This window comes from Cervus canadensis, chromosome 11 (genome assembly GCF_019320065.1).
Source record: "Cervus canadensis isolate Bull #8, Minnesota chromosome 11, ASM1932006v1, whole genome shotgun sequence".
NCBI lineage: Eukaryota > Metazoa > Chordata > Mammalia > Artiodactyla > Cervidae > Cervus > Cervus canadensis.
In genome coordinates, this window is record NC_057396.1 from 35,810,901 (window position 1) to 35,830,530 (window position 19,630).

General features: G+C 38.9%; 2 protein-coding genes across 6 annotated transcripts in view; both read left to right on the forward strand.

Moving 5' to 3' along the window:
* Positions 1 to 312: 312 nt before the first annotated feature.
* PTH (parathyroid hormone) lies at positions 313 to 2,769 on the forward strand. 2 transcript variants are annotated; one of them, XM_043482748.1, is made up of 3 exons: positions 313 to 403; positions 2,234 to 2,324; positions 2,444 to 2,769. In XM_043482748.1, the coding sequence occupies exons 1-3, from the start codon at positions 313 to 315 to the stop codon at positions 2,703 to 2,705; spliced, it is 444 nt and encodes a 147-aa protein (XP_043338683.1). In that variant the 3' UTR covers positions 2,706 to 2,769. The 2 variants fall into 2 exon arrangements, with proteins under 2 accessions (XP_043338683.1, XP_043338684.1); XM_043482749.1 differs by lacking the exon at positions 313 to 403 and adding an exon at positions 448 to 544.
* Positions 2,770 to 18,764: 15,995 nt separating this feature from the next.
* Positions 18,765 to 19,630, forward strand: part of BTBD10 (BTB domain containing 10) — a 70,156-nt gene continuing 69,290 nt past the window's right edge. For 3 of the 4 annotated variants that reach the window (XM_043480995.1, XM_043480994.1, XM_043480996.1), the window contains exon 1: positions 18,765 to 18,940. The gene's annotated coding sequence lies outside the window, so the exon portion shown is untranslated. The remainder of the gene's footprint in view (positions 18,941 to 19,630) is intronic. The other variant, XM_043480997.1, reaches the window with a different exon arrangement.

Consider the following 19,630-nt stretch of genomic DNA (forward strand, 5'->3'; position numbering starts at 1 on the left):
CCAGCATCAGGGTCCTTTCCAATGAGTTGGCTCTTTGAATCAGGTGGCAAAAGTATTGGAGATTCAGCATCAGCATGAGTCCTTCCAATGAATATTCAAGGTTGAGTTCTTTTAGAATTCCTAAAGGAATATGTGTGTATATATATAATATTTATAAATATATATTCCTTTTTGGAATATAGATTCATTAATCCAATCAGAATTACAATTCACCATTTGTTAGAAATCTTTGCATAAACACTTTTCCCAGCCCACACTGTTTTCCTTTTAACATCCAATTATCTAAAATTTAAGAAGAATGAGCACCGCCCCATGGGAGTGTGTGTGCTGCTCTCTGATCCTATAGTTAAAATTCAGAGAGTTGGGAGTGACGTCATCTGTAACAATAAAAAAGCTTCACAGTGTGTGGAAGACTTATATATATAAAAGTCACATTGAAGGGTCTACATACAGCTCAATTCATCAGCGTTCTCAGGTTTACTCAACTTTGAGAAAGCATCAGCTGCTAATACGTCTGAAAGAAGATCGTGTCCTAAGACGTGTGGTGAGTAAACTTTATTTTCTCTTTTAAGTTTCCATGAGTTCTTTTCTTACAATCAAGTAGTCATTTAATGTGTACCATTTCCTAATAATGTCATGCTGTTTGTTCAAGGTAAAATGTTAAGGGAGAGTTTGAATTATATTTAATATTAAAATGCCATGATAAAAAATAAATTTATGCTACTAAAATATTGTTGGAACACTTATTTTTGTGATTAAAGTATTTTGAGAGGCCTTGCTTTTTTTAAACTCATCTGCAATTACATGGAAATAATTAAAATCTGGCACGATGTGCTTTAATGATATCTTGTTAAAATTTTGAAATAAAGCAGCCTCGTGAGAAATGAATAATTCTGATTTAAATAATCAATGTAAATTTATGTCTCTGAGTTAAAATTTCATTTTTTTCCCACATAATATCCTCACAGAGAGCTCAATCTGTGTACTATAGTTGGAGAAACTGTTTTACTGCTGAATATTTGGTCCCTTTACATAAAACCTTTTCTAGTTTTCTATCTGAAAACTGTACATGAATTTTAAGGATGTTTTACACCTTTCTAATGACCTTCTTGTAAGAATCTCACCTCTCTATTAAGAACAGGGAAGAAAGGCAGAGGTTCTCACTAGGTGCACGTGACAGAGCTGGGACAAACTCCTGTCCTCTGGCTACAGTGACTGTTTCTCACATAAACCAAAAATGAAGAATATCCATTTGGTGCTCCTCCAATAGCTTATATTGCACAGTGAAAACAAATATAGTAGGTTATAATGTCCCTTATGCTACTTCTAAATGATGCAGTTTCCCACAGCCACCCTATGTGTATGTTAAAATGGAGAAAATTAAGTACTAAGAAAAGGCAGTTCTATCATGAAGGCTTTTGCAACTGTTGAAATGCAGACTAAGGTAAGACTTTTCTATTTTGAGATAAAAAGCTTAAAAGCAAAACAGCAAAATTCTAAACATTATACTCAAACAAAATTGTTAATAAAATGAACTGAAAAGATAAGATACAGACAAGCATTTTACATGGAATCAAAGCTCTAAATTTGTATAACAAGTAATTAATTAGATGATGCTTAAATGCTTTGACACATTCTTTTTAATGCTAGGAGAACTCGGTGTTAAGTTAGTAAAAATCTCTAAATCAGAACCTATTAATTTGGCATTTATAGTTATCATGACATTGAAAGGAAGTTTACTTATGAAAAAGAAATTTGCTAAGTAAACAGACACTGTTGACAATTTACCTAATTAAGAGAAGTAGCCATTTTCAAGCAAAGTAGAAGCATTTAGTCATAATTAACACGAAATGTGGGAGGAAATTCTAAACAGTGAACTTTCTGATTCTTCATGTAGCTTAAAATTCATATAACTTGCACAAGAACTCTCAAAAAGATATCTAAGAAAGTAAAACTAATCTGTCTCATTTCTAAGCCAATTGGGTTATACTTACTATATACTAATTATTGTATATATATAATATATACTAATTATGTGTATATGTCATATATATAAACTGTAAAATAAAGAGACTGATTCCAAAAGTCTCTCACAAAGAAAAATCCAATTAGTCACTGTCACACTCTGTGCAAACTTGTATGGTTATAAATATAAGCTACTATAAATTTAATTGTACAGTTTGGAATGTTAAAAGTATTTTTAAATACCTCCATTTTGCTTTTTCTTTTTTAGTTAATATGATGTCTGCAAAAGACATGGTTAAGGTAATGATTGTCATGTTTGCCATCTGTTTTCTTGCAAGATCAGATGGGAAGTCTGTTAAGTAAGTACTATAGCCTATTCTGCATGGTGAGGCCAGGGGAATTGGATTTTTAAGGTTGGCTTTATGATTTGGAAGAGGGGAATTAATGGAGTGATCCTCTCTGATTCTGTTCCCTCCAGGAAGAGAGCTGTGAGTGAAATACAGTTTATGCATAACCTGGGCAAACATCTGAGCTCCATGGAAAGAGTGGAATGGCTACGGAAAAAGCTACAGGATGTGCACAACTTTGTTGCCCATGGAGCTTCTATAGCTTACAAAGATGGTAGTTCCCAGAGACCTCGAAAAAAGGAAGACAATGTCCTGGTTGAGAGCCACCAAAAAAGTCTTGGAGAAGCAGATAAAGCTGATGTGGATGTATTAATTAAAGCTAAACGCCAGTGAAAAAAGATCAGATATGATCAGAGCACTGTTCTAGACAGCATAAGGCAACAATATTACATGCTGCTAATGTGTTCACGTTCTATTAAGTGCCAATATTTCTATGACCAACGTTTATGTGTAATCTATTGCTAGCTGTGATACCTACAATTTTAATTATTTTGATTCTACTTTATTCATCTAAGAGCTCTTTTAATAATTCTATTTCTGCTGATTCCAAATAAATGAAGTTAAGTATTTCTCACTTGTAAAAATATTTTTTGGTTATGAGTAACACCAATATGTTAAAATTGATCATGACTAAGAAGAACAACACAAAATGTTTTTTAACCATATGTTTCACGTTCTGATATTTTGAAATTATCCTTTTAATATTATCAAAGTACCAGATCCCTGAATCATTACTAGCTTGATACTACTGTCCTCTTCACTTCAGGAAAGGAATTGAAACGCTCAGCAAGGAGAGGCAGAAACTGGTCAGAAACATGGCAAAAGCATTTGCCTATACCCAAAGCCCTATACCCAAAACTAGGGATACTGATCATATCCCTAGTCTGGAGGTCAAATTGCAATAGAATAGAATTTTTGTATTTAAAAGAATATAACTGTTCATTTGTCCTTCCTCACATGCATTTTTAATAAAGTGAACTGACTTAACCAAAGACAATTTAGAATATCAATGGTCATTATGGGGAACTTTTGAAATCTCCAAACTCAATCTTCTTAAAACCAATTTGGATTACCATAGCTCTAAGATTTCCAAAATTGAATGAATTGCCTATTTTGATTGGTATTTTGAGGCCTCCAAATATCACTAGCACCCTAAAATTGCCTCTTTACAAAGCAGGATTTTAAGATTAACTGAAGCAAACAAGCAACTAAGGAAAGATAAGGTGACTTCAGAAACCTCATGCTCCTCTCCCTTGGCTCCCTATGATCAGGCTACACCTTCCCTTCTGCACTACCCACACCTTCTCTACACCCTTAGCTCCCCCATATTAATTCTCTCATTGAACTGTCCTATTTCTTTAAAACACTCCCCACTTCCTTTTCCTCTGAACTTACCAGAACCTGTCCCCTTAAAATTAAGCCTTCTGAGGACCCAAAGGCTAAACCCTGAATTTCTTATATTCCCTGGACTAAAGATGAATTGCAAGCCATAGTCAAAGATTTTCCCAAAGTAACTGAAGATCTTCACAGATTTGCTGAGGAATTTAATATAGTTTTTCAAACTTGTCAATCTTGTTTCTCTGACATAGTTCATATGCTTGCTGGTAAAGGCCAGGCCCACCCAGCACTGCATGAAAATTGCTAATTGGAAAAGGAGAAGGAAGAGGAGGAGGAGCGGCTGAGAAAGACGAATGAGAATCCAGATTAGCAACCTTAGGAAGTCGAGGCTGTGGTGGGTAGAAGAGTGCATGTAAGGCTATTTGGGTTATCCTCCCTTGGAATTTAGCCCCAAGAAACAAGGCATGTAAAGCAGATGACTACTCAGACTCCTGAAAAATAAAGGTCTTTGTTTAAAAAAAAGAAAGATGGAGAAGGAAATGCAACCCACTCCAGTATTCTTGCCTAGAGAACCCCATGGACAAAAGGGCCTGGGGGTCTATGATCCATGGGGTAACAACTTAGTGACTACACCACAACAACCATAACAACAAACACACAATCAGGCAGATTATGATTCAGGGAAATACCTTTTCATGAAAATGTGGCATAAAATGGAGAATGAAGAGACCTAGCAATGTGGAATGTAGAGTTTTGTAAGAAATTTTTAAAATGTGAGTATAGAATAATAGTTGTTAATATTCAAACAATAAAGTCCATGGCTAAAGGAAAAAAAAAAAAAGAAAGAAAGAAAATTCCTAATTGGAAATATCCTGAAAGGTCTCTAGAATTGCAACTGGAAGACCAGCTGCTAATTTATCATAAGATCAGGCTTGGACAGTTGCTGAGTAACTTCATGGAGCAATTCCTAGGGCTTTTCCAAAGCCTGTTGATAGCAGCAAAGTTTAGGCTTGCACAAAATATCTGATGAATCTGTTCATGACTATTACAATTGACTTCAAATTACTTTAAAGAAAATTCTGGTCTTCCTTCAGATGTTTATTCCATACTCCACTTGGGTAGCTTTAACTCCATGTTTATTCAGGAGTTGAACTAGAATCTTTCCCATCTAGTAAAAAGGATCAGGATGGAATGGGAAGCTATGTCCGCTCCAGACTTAATCTGATAAACTTGCTCTCTGGCACTGTGATAATTCACCTAAAAGAAATACCACTAGCGAATTTCCTGGTAGTCCAGTGTTTAAGACTCAGTGCTTTCACTGCTATGGCCTGGGTTAAATCCCTAGCAAGGGAACTAAAATACTACAAGCCATGTGGAATGACCAAAAAAGCTCAAAACAAACAAAGCAAAATTAAGATTAATTCTTAATCTTCAAATCCAGCAAACAAAGACCCCGTAAACAAAACCCTTCTAGTTTCCATTATTGCAAAGAACTAGGACACTGGGAAAGAGATTGTTATGCCTTCAAGTAGGCTTTCCAGGTGGCTCAGTGGTAAAGAATTCACCTGCAATGCAGAGAGATGCAGGAGATGTGGTTTTGATCCCTGAATCGGAAAGATTCCCTGGAGAAGGAAATGGTCGCCCGCTGCAGTATTCTTGCCTGGAAAATCCCACTGACAGAGGAACCTGATGGGCTAAGTCCATGGGGTCACTAAAGAGTCAGACATAACAGCGACTGAACGACAGCACTGTACATTCAAGTGCTTCAGGCACCTCCGGCCTTCTAACATGCCTTTCCAGCATCCCCCCAGTCCCTGATGGTGGCGCTCTGAGAAACTACAGGAGCTTTCCCCAAATCTCCATCTTAATCTGCTTGGAGAAATGTTTCTCTGGACTGGGTATTAATTTCTTCCAGTCCTAACTGACACCAGAACCACCACACTCTCTGCTGCTCAACTTCACTAGTATAAAACAGCACCTGCCTCGAAGTACTAAATCAGTTCAAATAGGGGGATCAGCATTCAGCCACAAGAGATGTGTATCTCCGAACCTGTTTCCTTTTGCTTGCTTGGCCCTTTGAGAGGTATACTCCCTTTTCTTCTTATTGCCTCAATCCCATTCACATATCAGGCTTAGATTTCTTAGAGAAGTATCAAGCTGGAATTTCTTTCTTCCAGAAGGATAAAGGATAACTAATTCTAGAACTTGACAGTTGTCATTAAAGTAACCAACCAGGTGAATTAAACAACCCCTTGATAGCTCAGTTGGTAAAGAATTGCCTTCAATGCAGGAAACCCCGGTTCAATTCCTGGGTTGGGAAGACCCACTGGAGAAGAGATAGGCTACCCATTCCCATTTTCTTGGACTTTCCTTGTGGCTCAGCTGGTAAAGAATCCACCTGCAAAGCAGGTGAAGGGAAAGGCTACCCACTCCAAGTACTCTGGCCTGGAGAATTCCATGGACTGTATAGTCCATGGGGTCGCAAAGAGTTGGACACAATTGAGGGAGTTTCACTTCACTTTGATATCTTTTACAGGATGGGAGCTTATCCAGGACCTTTGACTAATAAACAACTTTGTTATCCCAACACCCTTCTGTTCCTAAACCTCATACACTACTAATATCCATTCCCAATGGAAGTGGTTTCTTTACTGTAATTGATTTATTCAGTGCATTCTTTAGTAGTTCAGCTGATAAAACTAGTCAATACCTTCTTTACTTCACTTGAAAAGAAAAACAATTCACGTGGACAATAATGTCTTAGGACTTATTTCTCACAAATCTTGAAGACTTATCCAGGTGATAAAAATTTCCCTAGAAGTTCTATTTTGTTGTAACATGTGAATGAAATCTCTTTGCTCTTCTTCTCAAGCTTCTTCACAGGAAGAGGCTAAAACTTTTACCTTTAAAGGGACATACAGTTGTCAAGGAAAGAATGCAGTTTGCCCAAACCCAGGTTTGATATTTAGTTGGGCTTCCCAGGTGGTGTAATGGTAAAGAATTCACCTGCCAGAAGACCTAAACAGACATTTCTCCAAAGAAGACATACAGATGGTAATAAACACATGAAAAGATGCTCAACATCGCTCATTATTAGAGAAATGCAAATCAAAACTACAATGAGACATCACCTCACACTGGTCAGAATGGTTATCATCAAAAAATCTCTCCATTCATCCCACCCTCTCCTTCACCTTTGTGTCCACAAGTCTGTTCTCTATGTCTGCATCTCCATTGTTGCCCTGAAAATAGGTTCATCAGTACCATCTTTCTAGATTCCATATATATGCATTAATATACAATATTTGTTTTTCTGTTTCTGACTTACTTTACTCCTTATAATGGGCTCTAGTTTCATCTACCTCATCAGAATGGACTCAAATGTGTTCCTTTTTATGGCTGAGTAATATTCCATTATAGATGGAATATATATATCTTTATCTACAACTTCTTTATCCATTCATCTGTTATGGACATCTAGGTTGCTTCCATGTCCTAGTTTCCTTTTCTCCACACTCTCTCCAGCATTTATTGTTTATAGAATCTGCCTGCCAATGCAGAAGACACAAGAGATGCAAGTTTGATTCCTGGGTCAGGAAGATTTCCTGGAGCAGGAAATGGCAACCCACTCCAGTATTCTTGCCTGGAAAATTCCATGGATAGAGGAGTCTGGTGGGCTACAGTCAATGGGGTCACAAAGAGTAGAACATGACTTAGCTACTGAACAACAACAACCTTTAATCCTGGTACTCTTCTCTCCATCACCAATGACATCCCTCATGATGCTTAACAGTGATGGGTCACCTCCTGACTCCTGGTGACAATCTATAGGCAATTCCTCTATGTAACACTGGTTTCCCATGGTTCACTGATGGTTCTTATTCAAAAGATGACAGTGGCAAATATTGTGCTGCATAGTCTATTGCAACTCCATTTGATACTGATGAGGCAGCATCTAGACCTACGACTACTTTGGCCCAACAGACTGAATTATACACTGTTACACAGGCTTGTGCTTTAGTCAAGGGCAAAACTTCTAATATTTATACTGATAACAGATATGCTCTCAGAATAGCTCATAGCTTTGGAATGTTTTGGAAGCGACATGGCTTCCGTACTTCCAGTAGATATGAAATGTTAAATGGTCCCTTTGTTCAGGAATTGTTGGATGTAATACTTTTACCTACCACTTTAGCTACTATTAAGATTCCAGGGCATGCTAAACTTCACTCTCTGGAAGCTAAGGAAAATCACTTTGCTGACATTTCCATAAGAAATGCTGCCCTTAAAGGAACCAAGAGCAATCAAATCTCTGTCACGATCCAGAGGGATATTTCCCCAAATGATAACTTAGGCAACTGACTAGAGAAGCCCAATAGTTGGCCTCAGAAAAGAAAAAACAAGATTGAAAATACAGTTTTTGGTTTGAAAAAAAGAAATTTCTGATTCGAACCAAATAACATCCTAGTCCTTCCAGAAACTCTAAAATTCTGATTGCTAACCACTATACATGCATTAAACGATTGGTCTATTCACAAAATGATAGCATTCATGTGTCAGTATTGGTGAAGAAACATTAACAAAGCCACAAAAAAGTCCCTAACCTACTTGTTCCACTTGCTCTAAATACAACCCAGGAAAGTCTGTTTGTAGCTCCTAGACATTTTAAACTGCCTAATGGATCATTTGAGTTCTTGCCAATTGGATTTAATTTAATGGATTTAATGAGGTGGAGCTTCCTCCATCTCATGGATATACATGTTTTAGTCATGGTCTATATGTTTTTCACACTGGACTGATGAACTACTGCCTGTTCTGTGGCTAAAGTCCTTTTGGATAGGATTATCCCTACCTAGGGAACTGCTCTTGAACTTCATAGTAATCAAGGAACCCATTTTATTGGTCAGGTACTTTTACCAGTCTGCTCTGTTTGGCTGCTTTTGTAACACTTTCACTGTGTTCAATCCTCTCCTTTGGTTTAATGTACACAGTGTTATTAAGATTCAATTGACAGGGACTTCTCTGGTAGTCCAGTAGTTAAGACTCCAGACTTCCACTGCAGGGGGGATGAGTTTAAATCCTGGTTGGGGAACTAAGATTCCATATGCCACCCTCACTCCCAATTTAACTGACAAAATTTGTAGAGGTCCTCCAAATACCTTGGCCAAAAGCATTGCTGGTGGTCCTTCTAAATCTCAGATCCAGCCTTTTTGGAACACATCAATTCTCACCCTTTGGGACAGTCACAGGATGCCCAATGCATTTGGCTCCTGCCTCTTTTGACCCACCACTGATGAAAGGAAAGATACTCCAATATTGCAAAGATCTAGTTGCTTCTATTACCAATAATCACAGAGCATTCTTTTCACCACACATTCCTGGAAGAGGAAGACCTTAAGCATCACACTTTGCCAACTGGAGATTTTGTCTATTGGAAAAGGCACCTCCATGAAGACTCTCTTTAACCTTGCTGGAAAGGCCCCCATCAGATACTGCAACCCAATTTTTGTGCTGCCAAACTCCAGGGAAAAGACTTGGAGATTCATGTGACACATCTAAAGAAAGCACTGACTGGACCTGCACATTATCTAGTGATCTGAAAGTAAAGATTCCTGGAATTGAAGCAGACAACTTTTGATGAGATAGTTTTCCAAAGCTATTTGGACCATGCCTGTTGGAAGTCTGTCTGCCAAACTTGATGATGACATAATGTTTCAGGTGATCTCCAATGCCTAATATCTTGATAATATATAAACTTCAGGGGAAAAGTGCCTGAGAGTTCTGTCACTTACACTCCTTATTACTCAAATGTGACTTCAATAGGTTTCCAATTTATGTACTTTTTCTGAGGTGAGACACTACACTCAGGAAAAGTATTTCCTGACATGGAGGGACAGGGAGCTGATAAAATCAGAAAACCTGACCCTTGATCAGTGATTCTTTCAGAGAGATCAAGATTAAAAGAGGAAATTGTAAAAAAAAAAAAATAAAAAAAAAAAAATTAATAAACAGAAACGTCAAATCATCAGGAGACCAGAAGGGGGAGCTCTAATGCCCTGCTTCCAAAGCAGGGCCCAACTGGCAGATCTTTTCTTTCCTGCCAGTAACTTGGCCGGCCAATGAAAAGTCCTGGATTGTTTATTACAGCTCTCCCAACTTCCGTTCCCCTTCTATGAAAGGGTTCTTCTTCCCTTGCTGTGTGAAGACTTACGTGTTGCTCGCCATGGTTGCAGATCCTGAACTGTAATTCTTTTTTCTTTTTTTTTTTTTTGCTGGAGAAATGACTTAACAGTTTATTTATTTTAGGTCAACACCTTAAACTATGAGCCTCTTGGGTTTAGTTCAACTTCATCCCAAGCAAAGCCCAGTATTTAGAATTAAGTTAGGTTTTAAAATCAATTGTTTTGTTTTTGCGATTCTTATCCTAAGGCTTCATTTTCTGTTTAAAAAAAAAAAGATAATTTTCTCAGTAATGTAAACTCAGTAATATCAAAAGAGCTTGGGGGCATATGATCCATTAGTTTCACGCTATACGCTTTTCTTTTGGGATAAGAGATCACATATTTCTTTGAAAGGACTATGGCCAAATTTTAACATTTGTAGCTTTCTTGGCACAAATCTTCACAGGTTACATGTTTTCTCCCTCTCTTGGGATCCCAGGGGAAAAGGGTGGGCACAGGAGGCTCCAAGGTAAGATATATTTGTGAAGACGTATAAATGAGAACCATCAGAGGCATTGAAGAATACAATGGCTTTCAGGTTCCAGTCCAGAAAAATCCTCATCTTTAAGTTTGAGCTCATATGAATAGTCCTGGTTTCTGTACTGGCAGTGACTCAGTGTCTCTGCCTGGGGCTCACAACCCAGAATCCTAGACCTGATGATACCAGGAAAGGTCCTTCATGATATGCAGATTCCACGTAAACATCCACAGCCAATTTCAGCGTTTATTCAACTTCCACCTCCTAATAATGGCAGCCAGAAGTGAAGCAGAACCACCCCAGGACACAAGCAGCAGAGATATATGTTTTGGCCTCCGTTGGTGGTCTTGTCTGAAACTACCTCCTTCAATGCTCTGCAGGTCATTAAGAGAATAAGAGGAAGTTAGTGTGTATAGCCAGATCTAGATCATTTTCACATAGAATCTCAGCACAGGCATCACCGCTTTGATCTCAGTCATCAGTTTCCTCAAGGCCATATTGGTCTGGATCCTCTGGATCCTGGAGATGTCCAGACACTGGAGTCAAGAGGACAGGATGTCCTGATTCCTCCTCTCCAAGTACCTAAGGCAGGTGAGGCGTAAGTTCTGTTTGCAGAATGTCAAAAAGGGATCTTGTCTTTTTTGAGTTTTTTTTCTGCCATGGCCACATTTCAATACAGCCGTTATTGATTTTGTGCTTCTCTTGGGTATTGAGGGCTTCCTTGGTGGCTCAGCTGGAAAAGAATCTGCTTGCAATGCGGGAGACCTGGGTTTGATCCCTGGGTTGGAAAGATACCCTGGAGGAAGGTATGGCAACCCACACCAGTATTCTTGCCTGGAGAATCCCTGCGGACAGAGGAGCCTGGCAGCCTGCAGTCCATAGTGTAGTAAAGAGTTGGACACAACTGAGCAACTATAGCCAGGTACTGCAACTTCTTACCTGGATCCTAGACTTCTCATAAAGATACTTTGCTCCATATACTACTGCTAAATCAGTGCTTCTGTGAGGAACCAAGGGCTAGGACCTTTTATTCCACCATATTGTTGACTTTGCTAACAGAGGTTTATTTATTTATTTATTAAAGATATGTGCATTTATTCATTTATAGCTGTGCTGGGTCTTCGTTGCTGCACGTGGGCTTTCTTTAGTTGCACGGGCTTCTCTTGTTGTGGAACATGAGCTCGACGACATGCGGGTTCAGTAGCTGTGGTGCACAGGCTCAGCTGCCCAGTGGCATGTGGAATCTTCCCGGACCAGTGATCAAATCCATGTTCCCTGCATTGGTAGGTGCGTTCTTAACAACCAGACCACCAGGAAAGTCCAACATAGGTTTGTTTTTGAATTCTATGTATGTATTGATGTGTTTGCCTGTTCTTGCATACTTTATGTACACACACACACACATATCCTTCTTTATAAACCTCTATTTTACCATTCAATATTTACACTGAGTTTGAGTTCTCTTCTAAAAAATCCAGCTGCAGTTTTATCTGGATTGTATTAAAATTAAATGTTAATTTTAAGAAGAATTGTCACTTTATTATATTGTCCTATTCATCAACATAGTAAACCTTTTCACTCATTCTAATCTACTTTGGTAGTGGTGGTAGTTTAGTTGCTAAGTTGTGTCCAACTCTTGTAATTCCATGGACTGTAGCCCCCCAGGCTCCTCTGTCCATGGGATTTCCCAGGCAAGAATTTAATGCCTTCTAAATAGAGTTTAAACATTTTTTTTGTAGAAAAATCTTATGTATCCTTTGTTAATTGCTAAACTCTATATGGTTAATGTGAAGGTATCTAAATGTTTATTATATTTTCTAATTGGTTAATTTTGGTATAGAGAAACATTATTCATTTTTCTAATTTTCTTTTATTACCAAGAAACTTGCTGAACTATCTTATTAATTCTAATATCTTATTTATATTTGGATTCTATGTGGATGATCATATAATCTCAAAAAATGATAGTTTTCTCTCTTTTCTCCCTGTGATTACAACTCTTTTTCTTTTTTTAATAGTATTATCTAGTACTTCAATACCATGTTAATGAATGAATGGGCTTCCTTATCATATTCTGGACCTTAATAGGAGTATACACATAATTTCTCAACAAGACAATGGCCTTTAAATACTGATGATATTCCCTTATGTAACTAGTTTTCTAGGGTTCTTTTGAAGTTATAAAAGAACCTTATAAAATGCTGTTTCTCAAAAAATACGTAACTTTTCATTTTTAGTCCATTAATGTAATAAATTAAATATTTTTGCATGCCTATGCAATAAAATCTACTTTATATTGATATGTTTTTACTTTTTAAAATAGTAAAATTTGTTGTACATACAAAATTTATTGTACATATATATATAGATTTTTAAGGAAAAAAACATTTACTCACTATTTAGATCATGAAAGAGAATATTGTTACTACCTCAGAAATTCCTTGTAAGCCCTTCCTTGATCACATTCCCTTCATCCTCACTTTATCATTATTCCTTCGCTCTTCTTTATAGAAAATCAATATCCCTTGGTTAGAGTGGATGGTCTAATAAATATTTTTCCATATTTATGCTCTTGCATAGGAAAGGTTCTATTTTTCTAGCCTGTGGTGTCTATTTTCTCACTATCCATTATGGCTAAGCCCTGGCTCCATATTGTTAGGTTTTTACCAGTCACCTTTTTATCCATTTAAAGGTACTCATCTCTGAATTGGTTGAATTGGTTAGGGTGAGCAAATTGCTTTAATAGATCCCAAATATATACCCACCTAAATTAAATAGAAGTTTATTTCTTATTCACATAATATTACTAGAATGTTATACTACTAGGCAGGTGAACAATTCAATAGGATAGCTAGGAACTCAGCTTCTACCATGGTAGCCCTAACGGTCACCTATCCAGATAAGTGGAAGTGAAAAAGGTAGGAATGCCATGTGGGAAGTTTTTACTGGTCAAGCCTGGGAAGGTGACATCATCTCTTCATATTTCACTGATTATAATATAGTCATGGAACCATACCTAATATTGTAAAGAAGGGTGGGACAGCTTCTTTGAAGTCTCTGACTGGGTATAGTATGGTATTCTGTAGAGTACGGTATATTCTGTATAGTATAGTATAGTATTCTGTATAGTATGGTAAGTCTATATTTAACTTAAAAATCTACCAAAATTTTTGCAAGGTGGCTGTAATATAATTATGTTCATGCCAGCACTGTATAAGGACTCTTCTCCCTATTTTCATCTACACTTGTGTCTGATATGTTATTATCAGTGGGGATGTAGTATATTTCATTGTGGTTTTGATTTACATTTACTTAATGACTACTGACATTTAGCACCCTTTCCTGTGCTAATTAGCTATTTGTATGTCTGCATATAAATGTCTTTGCAAGTCTTTGCCATTTTTAAATTGGGTGGTCTTATTTATTAGTGAGTTGTAAGAGTTCTATATATAAGTGCACATCCTTTGTATGATTTGCAAACATTTTCTCTCAGTCTATGGTTTGTCTTTTCATCCTCTTAATACTGTCTTTTGAAGCATAAACTAAAACAAATTCTATTTTAGTGAAGCCCAGTTTCAATTTTTTCTTTTATGCTTTGTGATTTTGGTATCATATCTAGGAATTGTTTGCCTAAACCCAAATTCATCAAGATTTTCCCTTTAATTTCTTTTAGCAAATTTACAGTTTTACTTTTTATATTTACGTCTATGTTCCATTTAATTTCTTTTTGAGATAAGGATCTAAGTTTTTGTCTCTTTTAGTTTTTTTTTTTTTAGCTTTTTTTTAATACAGATATCTAACTGTACTGGCATCAAACACCATGATTTTAAGAAGACTATCTTTTCCTCATTGAAGTGAATGGTCTTGGTGCATTTGCTGAAAATCAACCAACCATAAATGTAAGGGTTCATTTTTGGACTCTCAGTTCTATTCCATTGCGGTATTTGGGTAGCTCATTGCCAATACCACGTCTTAAAAAATTTTTTTCTTTATTGTAGTACAGTTGATTTACAATGTTGAATATCACACTGTCTTGATTCCTAAAGCACTGTAGTAAGTTTTGAAATCTTTAAGTGTTAAGTTCTTCAGCTTTGTACTTTTTCATAATTTTTTTGGCTATTCTAGAACTTTAACATTTATACATAAATTTTTGGATCAGCTTGTCAATTTCCACAAAGAAAGCCTGAAAGCATTTGTCAAAAACTGTGAAAGATCTGAGATTTCACTCTATCACCAGCTAACAAGTTACAGAAAAAGTTAACAAACTCTTACTTTTAATCTAACATTTCAAGGTCTTTTTGTCACAATTTCTTTTTTTTTTTTTTGTCACAATTTCAATCTTCATATTCTTTTTAATTGCTACTGTTCTCCCTACATAAGGGCTTCCCTGATGGCTTGATTGGTTGGCAGTAAAGAATCTGCCTGCAATGCAGGAGATGAGGGTTCGATCCCCGAGTGGGGAAGATCCCCTGGAGGAGGGCATGGCAATCCACTTCAGTATTCTTGCCTGGGAAATCCCATGGACAGAAGAGCCTGGTGGACTGTGGTCCATGGATCACAAAGAGTCAGATATGGCTAAAGCATGCATGCGACTGAACGAACACCCTACAAAATACTGAGTTTAGCTATTTATATGCCTTTCTTGATCTTGGCATAGGAATGCCCTTTCCTACCATAGTTTCAAGCCAGACTCCCATCTATTCTTTATAACCTCTAAGACAAACATTCTTTTCCTCCCCTTTTCTGCACCTTCTTCATATTTTCAGTTGGAAGTCATCTTTCCTATTTCTGACCTCCCATAGTCCAATTTCTCTATCTCTGTATGACCCAACTTGTTTTCCTTTTGTTATTTAATTATATATCTCATTTTTTCCCCAGTAGAACCTATATATTGATAATATCTGTTATCTCCCCTTACATTCTTACACATGGTCTTGATCAATAAATATATTTGCTGAATAGAGATAGATTTTTTTGTGTGTATGATTTTCCTGTTCCTGACGTTAGGTGACAGTGCTTAAATAGTACAAAGAAATCCGAGGCTTTAAAGTTAAATAGGATTCTGGGTATGTAGCTTATCATTCCTTCTTTGAACAAATATTCAACCAGAGGTCTACCTTATCTGCCTTGGAAACAACCTTGTGTTAGCATGCTATGAGGTACGATGATATAGACAACTGAAAAAACTTGTCTGTTCATTGTTTGTCTATGAAACTTCTCTATTTCTGTTTTGACCTCTTTCATACATAGATTGATATCGCAGAAAGAAGACTTGTATTAAGGGTCTGAACCTTAGCTCATTCAGTCAGCTAGCATTTATAAACTATTGTACAAAAGTTTTTGATCAATAGCATTATCTACTAGGTATAAAGCTGCTACTAAGCCCCCAAATTAATATATGAAAAGCTGCTTTTTTAAAAAAAAATGACAGTGATAGCTTTATTAGATTTTCTTTTCTTTTAAAAAAATAACAGAATAAAATGAACTATAGGTCCCTGAAAGGTAAAATGACTTGACCTGATTCTAAAATGGAATAAACGTTCCATACTTCATCTGAAATCTTTCACTAATTATTCCAATGTTCCCTGGAAAATTCCTAGAACTTGGAATTGTTACTGTTGTTCAGTCACTAAGTCATGTCTGACTCTTTGTGACCCTGTGGAAGCCAGGCCTCCCAGTCCCTCACCATCTCCTGGAGTTTGCCCAGGTTCATGTTCACTGAAGTGGTGATGCCATCCAACCATCTCATCCTCTGTCACCCTCTTCTGCCTTCAATCTTTCCTAGCATCAGGTTCTTTTCCAATGAGTTAGCTCTTTGCATCAGGTGGCCAAAGTACTGGAGCTTCAGCTTCAGCATCAGTCCTTCCCATGAGTATTCAGGGTTGATATCCTTTAGGATTGACTGGTTTGATCTCCTTGCTCTCAAACGGACTCTCAAGAACTGTGTGAATTATGCTAAGTTGAGCACCTGACTGGCACACAAAAGAGTTTGAAATACTTTTTCAAAAATTTTTAATTAAAAAAATTGAGGTACAATTTACATTATTTTCAGGTGTATAACATAATAATTCAGCATTTGTTTATGACTTTTTATTTTCCTATTGTTAGGTTTATTTGTACGGAGAGTAAGGTGAGTCAAATGTATGTATAGTATACATATACATGTGTGTGTCCTCAGTCGCTCAGTTGTGTCTGACTCTTTGTGACTCCATGGACTGTAGCCCACCAGGCCCCTCTGTCCATAAATTTTCCAGGCAAGAATACTGGAATGGGTTGCCATTTCCTTCTCCAGGGTATCTTCCCCACCCATGGATTCAACCTGTGTCTCCTGCATTGGCAGGTAAATTCTTTAACCTGCTGTGCCACCTGGAAGGTTGGATAATATGAAAATAATGTCTAAAGGGAGATTGGCAGAAATACTATAGTAGAATATCAGGGTCTCTCTTTAGGAAATAAAAAGTGAAAACTGTTCAGTCATGTCCAACTCTTTGTGACCCCATGAACTGTAAGTCTGTCTGGCTCCTCTGTCCATGAAATTCTCCAGGCAAGAATATTGGAGTGGGCAGCCATTTTGTTCTCCAGGGTATCTTCCTGACCCAGGGATCCGACCCAAGGATCTGACCCAGGGATCTGACCCAAGGATCTAACCCAGGTCTCCTACACTGCAGGCAGATTGATTATCATCTGAGCCACCAAGGAAGCCCCCTCTTTAGGCAATGATAGCTTTTGATACAGGAAAATAATTCCTGTTTGACAGATCTCCTGAAGCTTAACTTGGATTGTAGAATTTCTTCTCTTGATCTTGTCTTACAGAAGCAAGCCATGATACTACATAAAGGTCAATGGGGGTGTTTGTGGTGGTTTTGTTGCCTGAGGGTTTTCTTGAAGTTTCTCCATGAGATATACCTGTATTACAAAACTATTAGATTTTCTTTCTAAGAAATCTTCAAAGACTTCCACATTAGCAAAATGTGGCAATGATAATTTGGTGTACTATGACAATAACCTGTTTCCCTGGTGGCTCAGATGGTAAAGAATCTGCCTGCAATGCAGGAGACTGGGGTTCCATCCCTGGGTTGGGAAGATCCCCTGGAGTAGGGAATGGCTACCCACTCCAGTAGTATTCTTTCCTGGAGAATTCCATGGACAGAGGAGCCTGGAGAGCTACAGTTCATGGGGTCCCAAAGAGTGAGACATGACTGGGAGACTAACACAACTATGACAGTAACCTGTTTCCCTTAGGTCTCTCATATGTGGCCTAAGATGTGGACAAGGATGTTCACTATTCTCTACTGTACAGTCAACGGCTCATCTCCATGAACACTCGTTTGAAAAAATATTTTGGTTATCACATGTAGGAGTCACGGAGTTTTATCTTCCCAACTAAAAGTGATTAACAGATTTTCAACAAAGTTCTTTCCGCAAAATGTTTTCATAGCAAATTACTCAAACCCGGTCCTCTCCCTCTTCGCTTCCTCTGGGGAATAAATGCTCCTCCCACTCTTCTCAAAACTGGGGAACTCTTACCTATCCTTCAAGATTCAGCTCAAATGTCATTCCCTGGTGATTTCCTCAACATGGCAGGCCAAGTTGGTTCCTTTGTCACAGCTTATAACTTGGCCTTTACCATAGTTCAACAGGATTATCTGTTTCAGGGTGGGTCTCGCTCCCAGGGCGTGAGCTTTGAGATCTGAGACCTGTTTTCTTTTTTTCCATTTGTGTAGTCCAGCATGTGACAGAAAGTAAAGATGAGTGACCGAAACCCTACGATTGGCAACCTTCTGCCGCAAGGAGTAATATCCCATCCACGTTGCTATCGATGTTCCACAGAGGCCCAGCTGCACAAGTTCCAGCTGGTACACGGGTTCCCGCTTACCTATAGTTTAAAAACAAACAGCTGCGGATGGTAGGAAATAGAGGATGGCTCTGACGAAAACCGCTTTTCCTGAACTCAGACCGGCTAATAGCCGCCAGCTGAGCCGGCAGAGCGAGTTCAGAGTTCACCCAGTTAAGGAAAACGCTTTCCTTGAGTAAACTCAGCGTCTTTAAGGTATTCCTCCAACTCTGGGACGTCCGCTTTTTTCCTAACGGTAACAAGAAATCAAGGGAAAATGTGGTATTCAAAGATTTGGAGGTGACAGCTCGCAGCCACTCAGGCTCGAGGATCGCAGTGGATTCCAAGCTGACGTCTGTGGACACAAGCGCTTCCCATTTTGTGGCACCAGCCTCCAGGCAGAACGCCCACCCCACGCTGCCACTCCCTCAACCGCCAGCACCCTCTGCGCCCCGCCCAACTACTGGGCGGTGAGGCTCCATTCTCGCGACGACTCAGCTAATCTCGCCTCTTCGATCTGAGGGATCTCGCGAGAAGCAGCCTGGAGCCGGCCTGTAAACCTGCTGGGGCGGCTTTAGTAGCCGCAGCCGCTCGGGCGGCCGCAGCCACAGACACCTCTCTGGAGGAATCTAGTTGGGGAGGAAGCCGAGGTGTCGCTGGCCCTGGCCTGTGCCTGGACACTCAAAAGGGATTACAGGTTCGAGGGTGACTGGACTCAGTTGGGGAACTCGCTGGGGGCGGCCCCGGATCCTGGGCTTGGTGGGGGCGAAGGAGGAAGGGGGCGGAGGGTGAATCTGGGCTTGAGAGCTCAACTGCTGTGGCGGTGGTCTGGGCGTCCCAGATCCTGCTGGGGGACGGTGGGTGGGGTTCTGGGCTCCGGCCGCTGGCTCCCAGTTCGGAGAGGCAGTGAAGGGACTTGGGTTTCGGGGGTGCTGTTTTTGGGTTGGAAGTTCTGAGGCCTTTCCCCAGAGATGAAGGCGATACCCTCAACCCTCTTTCCCAGGGCAGGGGAACCCTGTGCCCCGCCCCTTTTCTGTCATTCTGGGTTAACGCCGCGACCTCCTGAGGAGGGCGCATCACAATAGGGGCTAAGTTGGCCCCAGTGACTCGCTTTGGGTGAAGAGGAGTGAGACCCTAATAAGGTGTTGCGTGGTTTTATGTTGTAACGATATCACGTGCGGTAAAGCTTTGTTTTCCCAAAATTTGCACAGAAAAGCTGCTTATTTTTTTCTTCTTCAGATACAAGTTTCTTTTTTTTTTTTCTTTTTTTAGATACAAGTTTGACACTCTTTATCCTCTAGATTGGGGTGCAGGGAGGTTAGACATCACGTAGTAACTTGTTAGTGTGGGGGCAGTGTGACCATCTTTGGGCTGCACAGATTTCCTG

Bases quoted from the DNA above. Each gene is read 5' to 3' on its own strand.
- PTH (XM_043482748.1), top strand. From the start codon at position 313: ATGGGAGTGTGTGTGCTGCTCTCTGATCCTATAGTTAAAATTCAGAGA. The intron at 404-2,233 runs GTGTGGAAGACT...TTTCTTTTTTAG, and splicing joins CAATAAAAAAGCTTCACAGT to TTAATATGATGTCTGCAAAA. The intron at 2,325-2,443 runs GTAAGTACTATA...TGTTCCCTCCAG, and splicing joins TCAGATGGGAAGTCTGTTAA to GAAGAGAGCTGTGAGTGAAA.